The 14,449-nt window shown below is 44.4% G+C and overlaps 1 protein-coding gene across 1 annotated transcript; it reads left to right on the top strand.

The window, feature by feature from the left end:
• The first annotated feature begins 8,618 nt into the window (after nt 1-8,618).
• On the top strand, nt 8,619-14,449 carry LOC124406512 (kinesin-like protein KIF20B). Its single transcript, XM_046881950.1, has 7 exons — nt 8,619-8,626; nt 8,698-8,785; nt 8,925-12,164; nt 12,228-13,165; nt 13,493-13,607; nt 13,659-13,739; nt 14,255-14,449. Exons 1-7 carry the CDS (start codon nt 8,619-8,621, stop codon nt 14,447-14,449), a joined length of 4,665 nt encoding a protein of 1,554 aa, XP_046737906.1.

Below are 14,449 nucleotides of genomic sequence, written 5' to 3'. Positions count from 1 at the left end.
TTGTTTGTGATATCAAATATTTATCTTCTTAAATAACGGGGGAGCGCATTTTTCCCCTTAATAAATTATCAGCGATTATTGGCTGCGCTCTCCTTGTTTACTCGAGAGTTTTCGTAACTTTCCTTTTTACTTTTCTTTTCTTTCGGTTCTTCCTTTTTTTTCATTTTTATATTCAATTTTTTTTATTCGTTTATTTCATTCTCCAATCTTCGGTTCCGTCTACTTATATTATACTTGTGACAGTAGCGTGCAAGGCTGACCCGACCCCACTGGCAGTTCAAAGAATATCAAATAAGTTCCGAAATTGCATTCCTTGAGCTGCGTTTTAATCTTACCCAATCGATAAGTGGGCACATCGTGGATAAAAAAAAACCCCGACGCCTCAAGGAGCTCGCATTGTGTGCATGATCTACTCTGCCGTGATCTACTAAACGCTGTATGGAAATCCGAATTGCGAATATCGTGATCGATCAGTCGCGTTCTAACCCGCTATAAACTTCGTCTTAGACGATCAGGCGTGTGTCGTTGCGAAGATAACAACCATACAGGCGCCTTCGGTAGTTACCTACCCCGAATTACAGGGGTCTGCGTGTCTTAGGGTGATTGGAAGTTACGAGTCCTAAACCGCGCGAGAACCGCGGAGGGGCAAGAGGGGCGTAAAAGGTAGGGGAAGGGGATTTGACACCGGTCAGATACCGCCTTGTAAAATGTTATGAGAATTGATGTCCCTTTCCCTCGTCCCCCTCCCCCTTGCTCTGTTTTCTCTCCCCCGCCCCGTTTTCACCCCTCGTCTCCCGTTCCGTATACGAACCAACGACCAATCTTGCTGTTACGGTATACCCGCAACCTTTGTGGCTAATGGAAAAGTCGATGCCTGATTGTGGAGGAGCCGCAGGACGTGGACGTTAGACTTGTTCAACGGTTCACCGGCTGGCGAGATTCGACTGACTCTCATCCAACTGTTACTTTACTTTCAAACCGATCTTGGGTTTTGACCAATTTTTTTTTATAGACAGCTTTGGGATCGGTCGAAAGACATTCGTCGTCGGCTGTTGATCGACGGACGGACGCATGGATGCTGGGGTTTGTTCCCGAAGTTAAACCGCGACGGATGGCGGGGGGAAAAAATTATAAAACATTGAACAGGCGCAGCTGCGGCCCGCGTTGATTACCTCGTGACAGATAGCAAGTGGATCGACGTATCACACATATCTGGGTATGAAAGCGATAAGTATATGATTGCGTATGAATATAATACAGTCGTAGGTTCGTGTAACAGCGGTGTGTCTCATAAAGATGCCATACATCGGCAATCACTGGATGAGTGGCTTCTTCCGGCCGCCCACCGTACACGCGCGTTAAAACCTGCAATGTGTGTTGTAGCCGTCAGTTTAGACGATGATTTAGTGTATGCATTGATTGGGTCGATCAGAGGCCACATCATCTCGTTTGCTCCGTTTCATCATCGGCCCTATTTATAGACTCTTACCGAGGATGATCGAATCAATTTGATTTGCTCTTCCTTCTACTCTGCTACGACGACAGACGCTAAGGTGGCAATCATTGAAAGATTGCGGGTGATATTTCACAGTCGTTCGTTCTTTTTGTTTCATCTATTTTTTCTTACATATTCTTTCACATGCTTCCTCTCGCTTTCGGCCAGGTATGCTTTTGCATAAGAACATGCACTTTTCAATGCAAGCCTCGGATGGAGAAAGGAACTGAATCAACTTACATTTTTTACTCACGCTGAAAAAAATCGTTTTTTTTTCACTGTCTCAACGTATTGAATGAATACGAGGAATTTTAGCATCCATCAAATTGCTCGTACTAAAATTGGTTAAAATACACCATAGCACCATTTTCCTGCAACCTATCGCCTCTAACGATTCGCATGTCTTGAATCGAATTTTATATAGTAAACCAGGATTTATCACAATTTCTCTGTCAAGAATTTTGCAATAACTGTTTAAAATATTGTTTCTTTTGGCTTCAACGGACGAACTGATATTGATGATTTACGGTACACGCATATACTGACTTGTACGAACACATGTTTCGTCATACATACTATACACTTTATACGTTACTGACTAATAGAGTGATCAAACCGTTCTGTATGCACCTGCATATGTATATAATTGCTGACTAGCACTCATACAGAAGTTCAATGGATACAAAGGGACAGTTCAGTATAGAGGTATTGCACCCACTGGCTACACGAGGCGTATGCCACCGGTCACGACGAATAATTACAGCGTCAAATGTCTTGGCCATTATTCGCTTTACAGTCAAGAGTTGTAGCCTACAGGTGCAGATAGCCGATGGCGTCATAGCCTCACCCCCATAAACGTTCATCCGTCCTCTTGACTAGAGTAGCAACAATTTGATCGCACTTGAGAACATATTCGTAGTGCAGAACAACATAAAGTATAAGTGCGTGCAGTTGTTATGCGATAATTATGAAATAAAAAGTAGTTTAGATTCAAAAACATTGCTCAGCAGCAATTTTTCTGTCTTTACATCAATGATTCAAAAACATATAACACTCAGGAGTAAAATAAAACCATGAACCGAATTATTTCTTCAGGCATCAATCAAAAAATAATATGGTTGACTAAAACTAAGAGAAATGAGTGCGGGGAAATTGCTGCTGAGGTTGGGGTTCGAGGAAAGGAAAAGGCTGTCCTCATCTTCTCGTATAATTAAGAGGACGGCGATCGAGTGAGGCAACCAGAGACCCAATCAACTGATATCGCGAGTAAAGCCCCTAAGTCCAGCAACTCCTGATACCAGGGCAGTTCGGCTGCGGCGAGGCAGTGGTCGACTTGTGGTTAAGCGGTCTGATCACAAGTTAGTGTTTTTGCGGAATACGACGGGGGGAGGCTGGTGGCTAGAGGGCACCGAAGGAACCGGGAAAGGTACGAAGGGAGGAAGAGGCGGCCGGTTTATGGGTCCGGCTTAAGCCGGTTATAGGTACTGCCGATGTTATTTGATGGGCGAATGCACTTCGCCAACGCCAGGAGCTTCCCTCGACGAACCTAGTTGCTATCGGATCTGTATCCTCCGATTTTATGTCCGGTGCCCAGACGCCCAGCTAAAGTGCAAGCATCTTAGAAAAGAATTTGCCAAAAAATATTTCTCACTTTTTTTCTCTGACCTGTTCGAGTAGAAGACACGAAATGATCCACACTCCGATTCTGTAAAGATTCATTCAACTGACACCAATTTCAGGAACCGATCACTATAAGGGTTCCAGTGAGGCATGCGAAACATTATTGGAAACCCTTCATACGTTGGGAAAGGTTCCAATTAGTTTCGCAAAGTTTTTACAACGCAAGTTTCAGGGTTTCGTACGGTGTATCTGTAACAAAAATTCGACAATTTCGCATTTGGTTCTAATTGGATGCACCTGTGTCCCCGAAACTGTTCTCGTTTTACGACTCAGCGTATTTCTCATCAAGCCTTCTCCGTGCTCTGTGCCGTTGCGGTGATGGCCGAGGATATACCGAGACGAAATGTGCGCAGGATGTGACGTCAGCGATGAGCCGGGGTGCCAATAACTTGCCAATATCGGTATTAGTGCAGCACTGAGCCCAATATAAACGTTTATGGCCCAAATATGTGTACCCGTCCCTATGCGTTACAGGCGAGTCCCAAAGCGGGCTATCAACCGAGATCTTCTCTTCTTTTCCCCATTCTCTCGCCTATATAGTGGTTGTCACTCAGCAATTCTGCGAGAGTCTCGATCTGTAATTGATTCTCGTCACCGAGGAAAAAAATATAGAGATGATAAAGTCCAGAAGAATTTGCACAGCTTTAACTAAGAAATAATTAATATTTACAGCTCTCGTAGTAAAATTCACGTTTACCGAACAAACGTTTACGTTACGTCGAGATCATTTGGGTGGATATTATATCTGAGTTTGATGGATCAAGCGCGATAATTGATCTTCATTGACTCGAGCTTGAGGTTGTTTTCACGAAGATCAACGGATGGACAATAAGACGACGATCCCTCTTATTGTATATCGCACAGATCAACGTGGATGAGAACAACTGGTAGGAAACAGCGTCTGCCAGACATGAAATGAAAGAAGGGCAGCAGCCATCGGTAGCCGATGTGGTTACAGCGCGAATGTCCATGCGTGTCCGTCCGTAGGGAGAGCGAGATGGAGAGGGAGAGGACGAGAAGGCGGGAGCTACTTAATGTTTCTCTATCTATACCCAGCAGGACAGTAACACCGTGGGGATATTGTTATATACGATGTTTCGGGGACGGAGGAGGGTGTTGCGGGAGGGAATAGAATGGAGAAAAGGAGGTGGAGGAAGATGGGGAGATGTCACTGGCCGCCAATTACGAGAGAAAGAGAGAGCAAAAGTTATTGAAAAAGTCCCCGAGGAGGAAAACCTCATCGAACAGAACTTCCATGCAGCTGTGATGTAGCCAATTAACACTGATTACACAGCGTTCGATCCTCGTATCTGTGATTTATAAAATATTTATTACAGATACGTGAGAAACCACCGCCATCACGGACGTTTGTTCATCGTGCGTTATCTTTGAAGTTTGCTGTGAAAGCCTCAGGCTGGCCTTGATGATCAACAAAGTTGGTTTATCGAGACACGTGTGATGCGAAATTAATTCTATACCGTATTCCTCCACCTATGACGATGCCTACGTCTGATCATCCGCCTCGTCTCCAGATTCTCGGTACCGCCGCTGCCTCAGCCCAGCCTCTATCCGATAAACGACATAATTCGCTAACACCTTTAACTTCTGATTTAACGTCGTATTAGTTTTGATGCTCTCACAGCGAAGGCGAGTAGCGAGTCGCGAGCTCAAGACTCTCTTTGCCAATTTTCCTCCTCAAAGCTCCATCGTCTTTGATCAGCTCTGTCGGCGCCCCTATAATGTCTCCACTCCTTCGACGACAACCCCACGCACCACCACCCGTCCTCTCACCTGCTTCGTCGCTACTTTTGTCAGGCATTAGCGGGCACTCGCGATATACTTAAGACAATCAAACATTTCCAGATATTGTCAATAACGATCGATACAGGAAAGCGTCGGGTGAGTCCTCAGAATTTAAAAAATCAGCGGTATTTCCCCAATGAAACTTCTTTCTTGATTGAAGCGTTGAGGGACGATAATATTTCTTTCTAATAACAAATTCGTCGCTGATATAGGATAAATTTTTAGAATTTCTTCTTTCATTTGTGCCAGTTCTTTTTCCGTTATACTGTTAAGACGGGGAGAGATGAGAAACCGAGAGATATTTTAATCTCGAGCCAATCAACGCCTCTACGCCGCTGCGATCCGCATTAATTATTCCCTTTAGATTACGCGTGGCACGAACTGGCGTCCTCTCCTTCCCCATCACCGAACCACCTTCCACCATCAATTTCACCCCCGTTACACTATCTCGAAGGAATCTGCTTTGCCGCTTCATCGATGTTAATGCTTCTTTTTATGATTATCATATTTATAAATACCCCTCCACTGCCTTCCTATCACCGTCTTACTTCATTTGCCGCTTCTTCTCTCTCTCTCTCTCTCTCTCTCTGTCAATTCACTCGGATCTCAGCTGATGAAAGGATCTCGTTAATTGGGAATACTGACGACAGCCCGAAAGCGTATTGGCTCAATCTTACCAGCGCCTTAATGTACCCCATCCCACCTCCTCTTCTTCCCCAGCTTCCCTCGGCTCAGGCCGGCTCGTCAAAGGGATCTTATTTATGAGACTTTTTGCAAACAAATGGATAAATATAATATCTCGATTTTCCTCAGAAGAACCTTTATGCGATATCATCCAACGACGTTCCATCATATTGCCAATTCATGCACTCTCAATATCATACGAGAATCATTACCAGCAAATTAAATCGTCCAAGTCCGAGTCGACGACCAGGAGTTAAGATGGCTAAAATCGAAGAAAAAGAGATCTCCGGGTGAAACTATCGGAAGCCAAAAGAATAGCTTAGTGACTGACTTTCGGGATCCAAGCCACACAGACGATGGTCGGTGCACAGAACTATCGGTGCCCGTTATCCTCTTCAAATCTAGCACGTGGCCGTTGCCCTAACAAACAGCTTAAATGGTTAGTTCAGTGGTTCTCAAGCACCTCAACAGACTGAGTTGGGGCTCAATTTCCCGCGAAAATCTAACCCTCAGATCTCCATCGCAAATAGTTTCAGTATAGCTACTCGTAGGGCTTCGATGCCCGAGGCGTACCTTATCCAGTGAACCAAGCAGTCCCGAATCATCGGAGCTTTGTCGTATCGTGTACCAAGGAGATGCCATAACCAGATAAGGAGTCCAGCGCCGCTTCGTTGATCATAATAACCGTCATTTCATGTATTAATAACACTCGAATTATACCCTCTAATTAAGATACATCGTCAAGAGTAACTCTATAATACATAGCTTTGAACAGACGATCTAAAAGCAATTTCTCCTTTCAGCGACAGCTGGTGTCGTTAACTCTATTGGTCACATGCACTCGTCTATGGTGTGCAGAGAGACTCTTAAACTCAATCTTCAGACTTTAAAAGAGTCGCTGTAACGCAGGCTGACGAGGGGCTGACTGCTGTATAGAGATTTGATCAGTTTTTAATACCATCGGTGGGCGAAATGACGAGTTTCAGTTGGACTTGCTCGTTCGATCGACGTCACCGAAGTCCTCAGACGAGAGATCGCAACGCGCGCTGCGGCTCACCCGCATCCGTTTGGACAATTGAAAATGAGGCCGTGTGGCCGACGTTCACTGTGAGTCGGTATGCTGCACAAGATCCAAACACCTAACGATAAGCGCAGATGATGTCGGCTCGGGTTAGACGCGTGTATTACCACAGCTAAAGGGGCAAGTCGAGCCGATTGCGCGTGGGCCTCAACCGCGGATACGAGTAGGAAATCTATCTAGAGTTGGGATCAGTCTGGCCGGTTCCCCGTTAGTGCCGTTTACAGCTCATCGTTATTATTTGAGTTGATTTGAAACACGCGTGGTACGTGTCTTCGCCTTCGCCTTCGCCTTCGTCCGCCCTTCCTCGCTCCTTCATAACGCCCCTGCACTCTTCGTCGCCCTACGCACTGATGACTAGATATTGGCAGCTGCCGCCGTTGCTCTTGCTGATGCCGCTTCAACTTCTCTCCCAACGTTGAGCGCCCGTTACGCGTTGTACATTTCCGAGACGAAAAATTAACTCGAGAGGAAACATATTTCTTCGATTTTACGACATCCCACGTGTAGGCTTAGGTTTTACAATGACACGTGAGGTGGCTCGTCGTGTATTCATGCGGAATGATTTTCGTGAAAAAAAGGAACAAATTGACGGAACGATTCGCGACTCGTCGTCAAAGACCACCAACGGGGGCATCGTGAGCTTCCCGACGGACGGACGGACGGACAGACAGACAGACAGACAGACGATGAACAACGTGCGGCGCACGTTTCACTGCCGAAAAAGCTCTCGCGGCAAGCTTTACGCGCGCGATGGGGCGATGCGAGCTGCGGCAAAGACCCAAAGGAAAGTCGCGAGCGAAAAAACAAAACGGCACAGGCAAAGGCGGGTCTGTCGATACAAGGAGTCGATTGTGGGGCGAGATGAACACCGAGTAACGGCAAGGGGAATACCCGACCAAAGAGACAAAGCTTGTCTGTGTCCAATAGATTCCGATGCTCAGATACGCAGCATCGCAAATCCCATCTCAAATAGACGCTCAGCTATTAGCTCCAGCTTTGATTGGCCACGCTTAATGGGGCGACCGAGGCGCATATAAATTGCTGTTTGCTTTGAAGATATTTTCAGAATTGCGAGATACCTCAAGGTATGGAACGGAGGTTATACTCTAGTCTCTTACGTTCCTATGCGGGATTGCATTTCGCAAGCAATGAGACAGCTGGTCAAACTCACAATTCTCCTCCGCAGGTGTTGTACTTTCCAGGCTCTCCAGCTCCTCGCGAGCTTTCCAGGATTTGAATAGTATCTTTCCCAGTTTCTTTCACTTTCGCAATGAAATTCATCTAATTTTTCAAATCTTTTCACCTTCCTCGATTCTGAACGGTTAAAGTTTCAGGCCCTGGTTCGCTCGTCTTCAAAACTCTCTCCTCGGCAGCCGTTAAAGAAGCCATAAAAAAAGTGGCTACCGACACGGTGAGGTTAGGGAATTTGTCAGTATTAAATAAATATCCCATAAAGGTCGGCATCAATCCCCGTAGAAACATTAACGCCCGATACAGCAGACTCTGGGCTGTTATTTTTCATACCGTTGCGTCTTACGACTCCAAGGCCGTTCCAGAAGAGAGATACTCTTCGAGCTTTTTATGGTCTATAAGTCAGGTAGCATCGTATATACGAGGCTGCAGTAGATCAAAAGTGATGTCTCCCTTATAACGTAAATACTTAACGACTACGAGACTCCTACGTACAAGTCCATAGCTGTCAACGTGCTTTTCAACGCCATTTCTCAGCTCGAGAATTGAGAGTATAAAAATTGTCCTTCTTGTCCTTCTTGTGAATCGGCCTTCTCTTTGGCAATTGAAGTACACCTTCGTTCGCAATACTGTGTTGGCGCAGAACAAAAAAAATTAAATGAATATAAAAAATTGAACGGCGGAATGTTAGTGTAACGCGAGTGTAGAAGTAAAAATTGAATACCTTTTGGGTGCAGTTAACCTTATTGCTACTATTTGACAGTTTGACGTACAGCACGGTCGCGGAAAAATTCTTTTCCAAGTGGCATGGAATAAATATTGTATTTCCACTCGAAATTCATATACGGACGGTGCGTTAGTTGAGTTAAAAATCGAGCCGCAATTTCCAACACGGTTTGCGATAATCAAAACTATGAGTGCGTAGGAATCGAAAATTGATCGCGAGAGATTAAAAATCTAGAAGTCTCAGTACGTAAATTGTTTCAACAGTTCATTATGGACAACAAGGAAATCATTTCAGCTCTGAATAGCCAAGGTAGCCAAAATGCCCTTGAAGGGCAAGAAACCGTATCCCTTACCTCCCATGAATCCCAATCAAACACAAATTTCGACGAGGAGAAGGTTGAGATGGGACTAAACAAATCTGAAGAGGATTCCATCCTGACGCTTGGATCGGAATCAGTGATCTCGCAGACGATCAAGGTTTACCTTCGATTGAAACCTTTCCCGCCAAAGATCGAGCTCACAAAGGAACAAGAAGACGCTTATACCATCGTCAATGCTACAACGTTGTTAACGAAATTCCCGGGTCTGGACGTGAGCACGAGATCCCTGAAGAACGTCAAGGCGAACGAAAGGGTGTGCAGAACATTTACCTTCACGTCTGCCTTCGGGCCGTCCATCACGCAGACGGAATTGTTCGACGGTGCGATCAAGCCTCAGGTCGAGGATTTCTTAGCCGGACAAAGCTCGACTGTCATGAGTTATGGCACTTCCAATTCAGGAAAGTCTTACACCCTTAACGGGGTCCCTTCGGCGCCCGGGATCATTCCATTGAGTATTAATTTCGTCTTCCGAAACACAAACTCGACGCTGTCAACGCCGTGGTACAAGCCGATTTATCAGAGTCACGTGATTGGTTTGAGCTCGACGGAGCGAGTGCGCGAACTTGAGATAAGAGACAAGCTGCTGTCTTTCCCGTTTCCGGAAAAGACGGAATTTATTAACGCCTACCAAACTATGCGGGAGACGATGAAAGGGGGAGAAAGTGATTCGACGCTGTCTCATAATGAGAACCTTATGTACTCAGTTTGGATTTCCTTCGCCGAGATCTACAACGACGCTATATATGATCTCCTGTCGTCTGACTGTCAGAAGAAAAAAGTACCGTTAAAAATGGTGACGGACAAACAAGGCAGGACATTTATCAAGGACTTAAGAATGGTCTACGTCAACTCTGATGAAGAGGCATATCAGGTTTTACTAGCCGGACAGTACAGGTCGAGGACCGCGGTCACGACGCTGAATTTTCGAAGCTCTCGTTCGCACTGTATATTCACGATTAAACTCCTCAAGTATTACGCGGAGAGCGCAGCCGAGGACGTCGAAGTCAGCGCTTTGTCCTTCTGCGATCTGGCCGGATCGGGACGTTTGAAGATGACGAAAAACGTGGGGGATCGACTCAAGGAGACGCAGAATATAAACACGAGTTTGTTAGTTCTTGGCAGATGTTTGAAATCCATATGGGAAGGACAGTCGGTGAAACAGAAATCGGAGCTCGTCGGTCCGTTCCGCGAATCAAAATTGACGCGGTTATTTCAGAAAGCTTTATCCGGGAAGGAGCAGATCACTCTGATCGTCAATGTGAACCCTCTGCCAAGTATGTACGCCGAGACGCAAAACGTGCTGAATTTTTCTGCCATCGCAAAAAAAATTATCGTAGAACCGGCTAAGGAGGTCAAGAAGAAGATGTTCAGGACAAGATTTTCGCGGGCCGTTTCACAGAGCGTGAAAACTTACACCGATTGGGATCATGCAGTGGTAGAGGATTCTACGCACGAGGTTTATCCGGAAAAGAGCGAAAACTGCGATTACGTTCTTCGCGAGTGTTACGAGGATTTGATAGCGGAACACGAAAAATTACAACAAGAATACGCAGAGCTGAAAAAGTCTATGATAGACAAGGATCTTGAAATTCGCGAAGAAATGGCCAACACTTATACCGGGTTGATAAACGACCTCGAGGCCAGCTGGATGAGTCGTTCAAAGGACGTGGAAGAGCAGCAGGAACATCTTCTTGCCTGGTCGGTGAACCAAGTGGAAAATTTTTACAAAGAAAAGCTGAGCTGTCTGAACAGTAGAAAGCGCAGGCGTTGGGACGACGGCGATGCTGTTGACGACAGGGAAGCCGATATCCGAGAAATGGAGGCTGAGAATGCCGGTTTGACTGCAAAAATTCTCGTCTCTAAAGAGACAATTAAAGAGCTCAGATCAGCCAGGGAAAATGCAATTGCCGAGAAAAATAAAGCTGTCTTCGAGCTGTCACTTCTCAAGGAGGAACTGAGGGGCGTGAAAAAAATGCTGGAAGCAGCTGAAAATGATATTCGACGTAAGGATGACGGAGCGCATTTCACCGAGGAACTAAAGAGGCAACTTAACAGTAGAGAGGAGCGCATTAAAAATCTTAAAGAATTTCTAAACGAGGCTAAGGAGGAGTACATCAGGATAACTTCGGACGCCCGTCGTATGCAGGAAGAATTGATTGAGGTGAATGCGAATCTCATCGAGCATGCCGAGAAAATCGACGACCTAGAAGAGCAACTCGACCAATCGAGCGTGTGCTTGGCCGAACGATCAAAGCGGCTAGACCAGATGACGGAAAAATTAGAGTGCCAAGCCAAGCAGTTGGCCGATGCTGAAGCGCGAGTGATCTACTCAGAGAAAGAGTTGAAGAAATCTGAATCTATTCGGTTAAACCTAATGGGCGCGGTTGAAGATTTGAACAAGTTGTATAGAGTTGGATGTGCTCACGCTCAGAAAAACTCTAATTCTACCGAGCATAATTTCGACCTATTTCCTTATGATGCTGACTGTGAATTAAATGTGACTGGACTTGAAGGCATGAAAATAGATGGAGAAATAACCAGTATCGAAACAGAAAATTCACCTACTCGAGATGATTTTGTAACAACGAAACGGTTCGAAAACGTCAGAGAGCGAACTATGAGTTTGGATTCACTAAACGAGGGGATCTTTCAAAGGCAAGAGGCCAGTAGCACTGATAACACTGACGGATCAGTTTATAACAAAAATCAAAGCTCTTTCAAATTCAGTACTGCCAGTGGTATAGATGATTCTGGAATTGCAGTGACCATGAGCAGTAAAAATCAAACGATGGAACAAATTAATGACCTAGTAGATACAGATTTGGAAACCGATGGCAAAAATTGTAGGCTGAGCATTGCTGAGTTGCATATTAAAAATTCAGTGGATGAACTATTAGATAGGTTGCAGTTAAAATTTGGTGAGTTGGGGAACAGAACTCAAATTCCCCAGAGGCCAGAAAGTGCCCAGCAGATAATAAAAACCGTCGAAGCTAGTTTTGACAGTAACGAAATTCCACTAACAGATACAAGCTACTTAAAATCAACGGAGAGGGAACCGCAATCACTCAGTTTTAACGACTTGGAAAAGGACGCACGAGTGTCGGACATTTTTGTAAAATTGGAAGTAAAAATAGTGAATTGCGAGGAAAAAATGGAAGCGCTTGAAAAAGATTTCAAACTTCGACAGGACGAGAAAAAGTGTTACTTAGACTCCTTGTACGACAAAGTATCAAAGCTTGAAAAACAGCTTTCACAAACGAACATGCAATCCGAAAAAACTGCCACAGTATACTTCAATGAGCATGAGATGAGAATCGATGAGTTACAGAAAGAAATCTCTGATTTGAAGCAACGGGACCTCGTCAAGATGCCACCAACGGAAACAAGTATGGATGTCACGTCGAGGAATAGCATCCTCATGTTGAGCGAGTTAGAGCAAAGAGTCAAAACATTTGAAGACACCTTAGCCAAGTGTCAGTTGCATGCAGACAATCAGCATAAACAATTGCTTGCGAACATGGAAAGACTGTCGTCCGTCGAAAGCAAAATACAAAGCTGGCTGCTCCAAGAATTGAAACATAGCAGCATAAGTCCCACTTCGAATGATGAATCAAACACTGATTCGCAACTAGTCAAGGATGAAGAAGGCTACCTTATTGTCGAAAAAAATTTGCAGCGAGTAGAAAGAGTAGATGTTGAACACATTCGTGAAAACATGAAAGAAATTGCCTCCGAAGCGAAAGAGACTATCGGAAAAGACGGAAAGCTGCTTCGAGAGCAACAAATCGAGGAAGATCAAGAAAATAATGATGAGACATTGTCAAAAAATTGTGAATCTGAACCTTCGGTCTACAGCAAAGTGCCGATGTATCCAGCGATCGATAATCTGTCAGATGATCGCAAATTTAGCAACGTTTCTTTGGGTTACGGAGCATCTCCAATCGAAGTAGACTTTCTTGCAGCGTCAACGCCAACGCGGCGGAGTGAGGCTGACCAATTTGATGCCAAGGAATCGCCGATCGAATGTCAAAGTGAAACTGCAACCCCAGTCCGACCTGTTGTAGAATCATCTCTAATGGTCAGAGATACGTTGATCATCCGATCAAGCATAAACGACATAGGCTCGTGTGTGGAGCCACCTGAGGTACAGACTGTATTGCGTTCCCAGGATATTATGATTATAATATTTATTATTATCGTTCATTTGTTAGAATTGATTTGATAGTGCTCGATTGACGTGAGACGTCAGGATGGATGTACCTTAGATATTTGATTGTGAGAAATTGAATAAACTGATTTTATGTTTGATTACCACATTACGAACCATCTCACAATTGCTATAATAATTCCTTAGATTTTGAACGTGTGTAAAAGCTGAAACGTTACGGTGATTGCGAGACCGTTAAGATATTCCGAAAGAAGTGAGAAAGGATGCAATTCGTTATTCACAAGAGCCTACAAATCTGTTATTTGCCAAGTCTTACGCGCCTCCATAAATGCTATTGACGGGCGTGACGAAAAGACAAGACAATTGATCGGAAAAAGTGCAGCGGGCCAACAAACTGTGGTAGCTTTCTTATTTTAGTCTTATTTTGTAAACCATTCAACAAATTCTCAGAATTCCACGCTGTGCATTTCTACTTTGGAATGTAGAAGTTTCCCCCTAATTTCGCATAGTGAGCGGAAACCAATCACTAAAGTATTTTTACTTAATCCATTACTCTGAATCTATAAGTTCTCTTTAATTATAAGACTCTCGGATTGAATAGACATTAGAGTTGAAAAATGTGTTACGTTATGCTATTTCCGTTCTTTTGACTTTCATCGTACGTTAATAATATTGTAACACCGATCTTACGAGTGGATATAACAATAAGAGTAATTGAATCATGGAACGCCTATGAATAGCTAAAATAAACAGAATTTCAAAAAAGGTGTCATTGTCAAGTAAATTACATTGTACAACAGTCTGTCCTAATCCTTATACCGTTGTTACGAGTTTGGCTTGCTTGCATCAATTGCATTCGAGGCCAATACACATATAGCAGATAGCTGGCCATAATTTCCAATCAGAGACCCATAAAGACAGCCCGTACACTCGTGGGCAAAAGATCACGTAGAGCCATCCTGATGTAATGAGTCTAAGAGCGTCGGCGACGTCTAATATCAGAAATGATAGCATATTGCCAATAAAATCTGATCACCCCTGGCCAGCCCCTGCAGAAAGTAGTCATCCAGTTAGCTGGGGTGCTACGAGATGTTATTGTAACAAACATCGGAACCACATTCGGTGATGTAGCGATGATCGGCAGCAGAGGGGTGGACACAAAACCAATAATATCAGTGATCGATAAGAAAGAAACTGTTTGTTATTGGCTTAGAACGAGCAAACTAACCACTGCACAGTAA

The sequence above is a fragment of the Diprion similis genome, chromosome 6, assembly GCF_021155765.1.
Source record: "Diprion similis isolate iyDipSimi1 chromosome 6, iyDipSimi1.1, whole genome shotgun sequence".
NCBI classification, from domain to species: domain Eukaryota; kingdom Metazoa; phylum Arthropoda; class Insecta; order Hymenoptera; family Diprionidae; genus Diprion; species Diprion similis.
This window is presented reverse-complemented; position numbering and strand designations above follow the sequence as displayed.

Bases quoted from the DNA above. Each gene is read 5' to 3' on its own strand.
- LOC124406512 (XM_046881950.1), top strand. The intron at 13,608-13,658 runs GTAGCTTTCTTA...ACAAATTCTCAG, and splicing joins CAGCGGGCCAACAAACTGTG to AATTCCACGCTGTGCATTTC. The intron at 13,740-14,254 runs GTATTTTTACTT...ACCCCTGGCCAG, and splicing joins AGCGGAAACCAATCACTAAA to CCCCTGCAGAAAGTAGTCAT.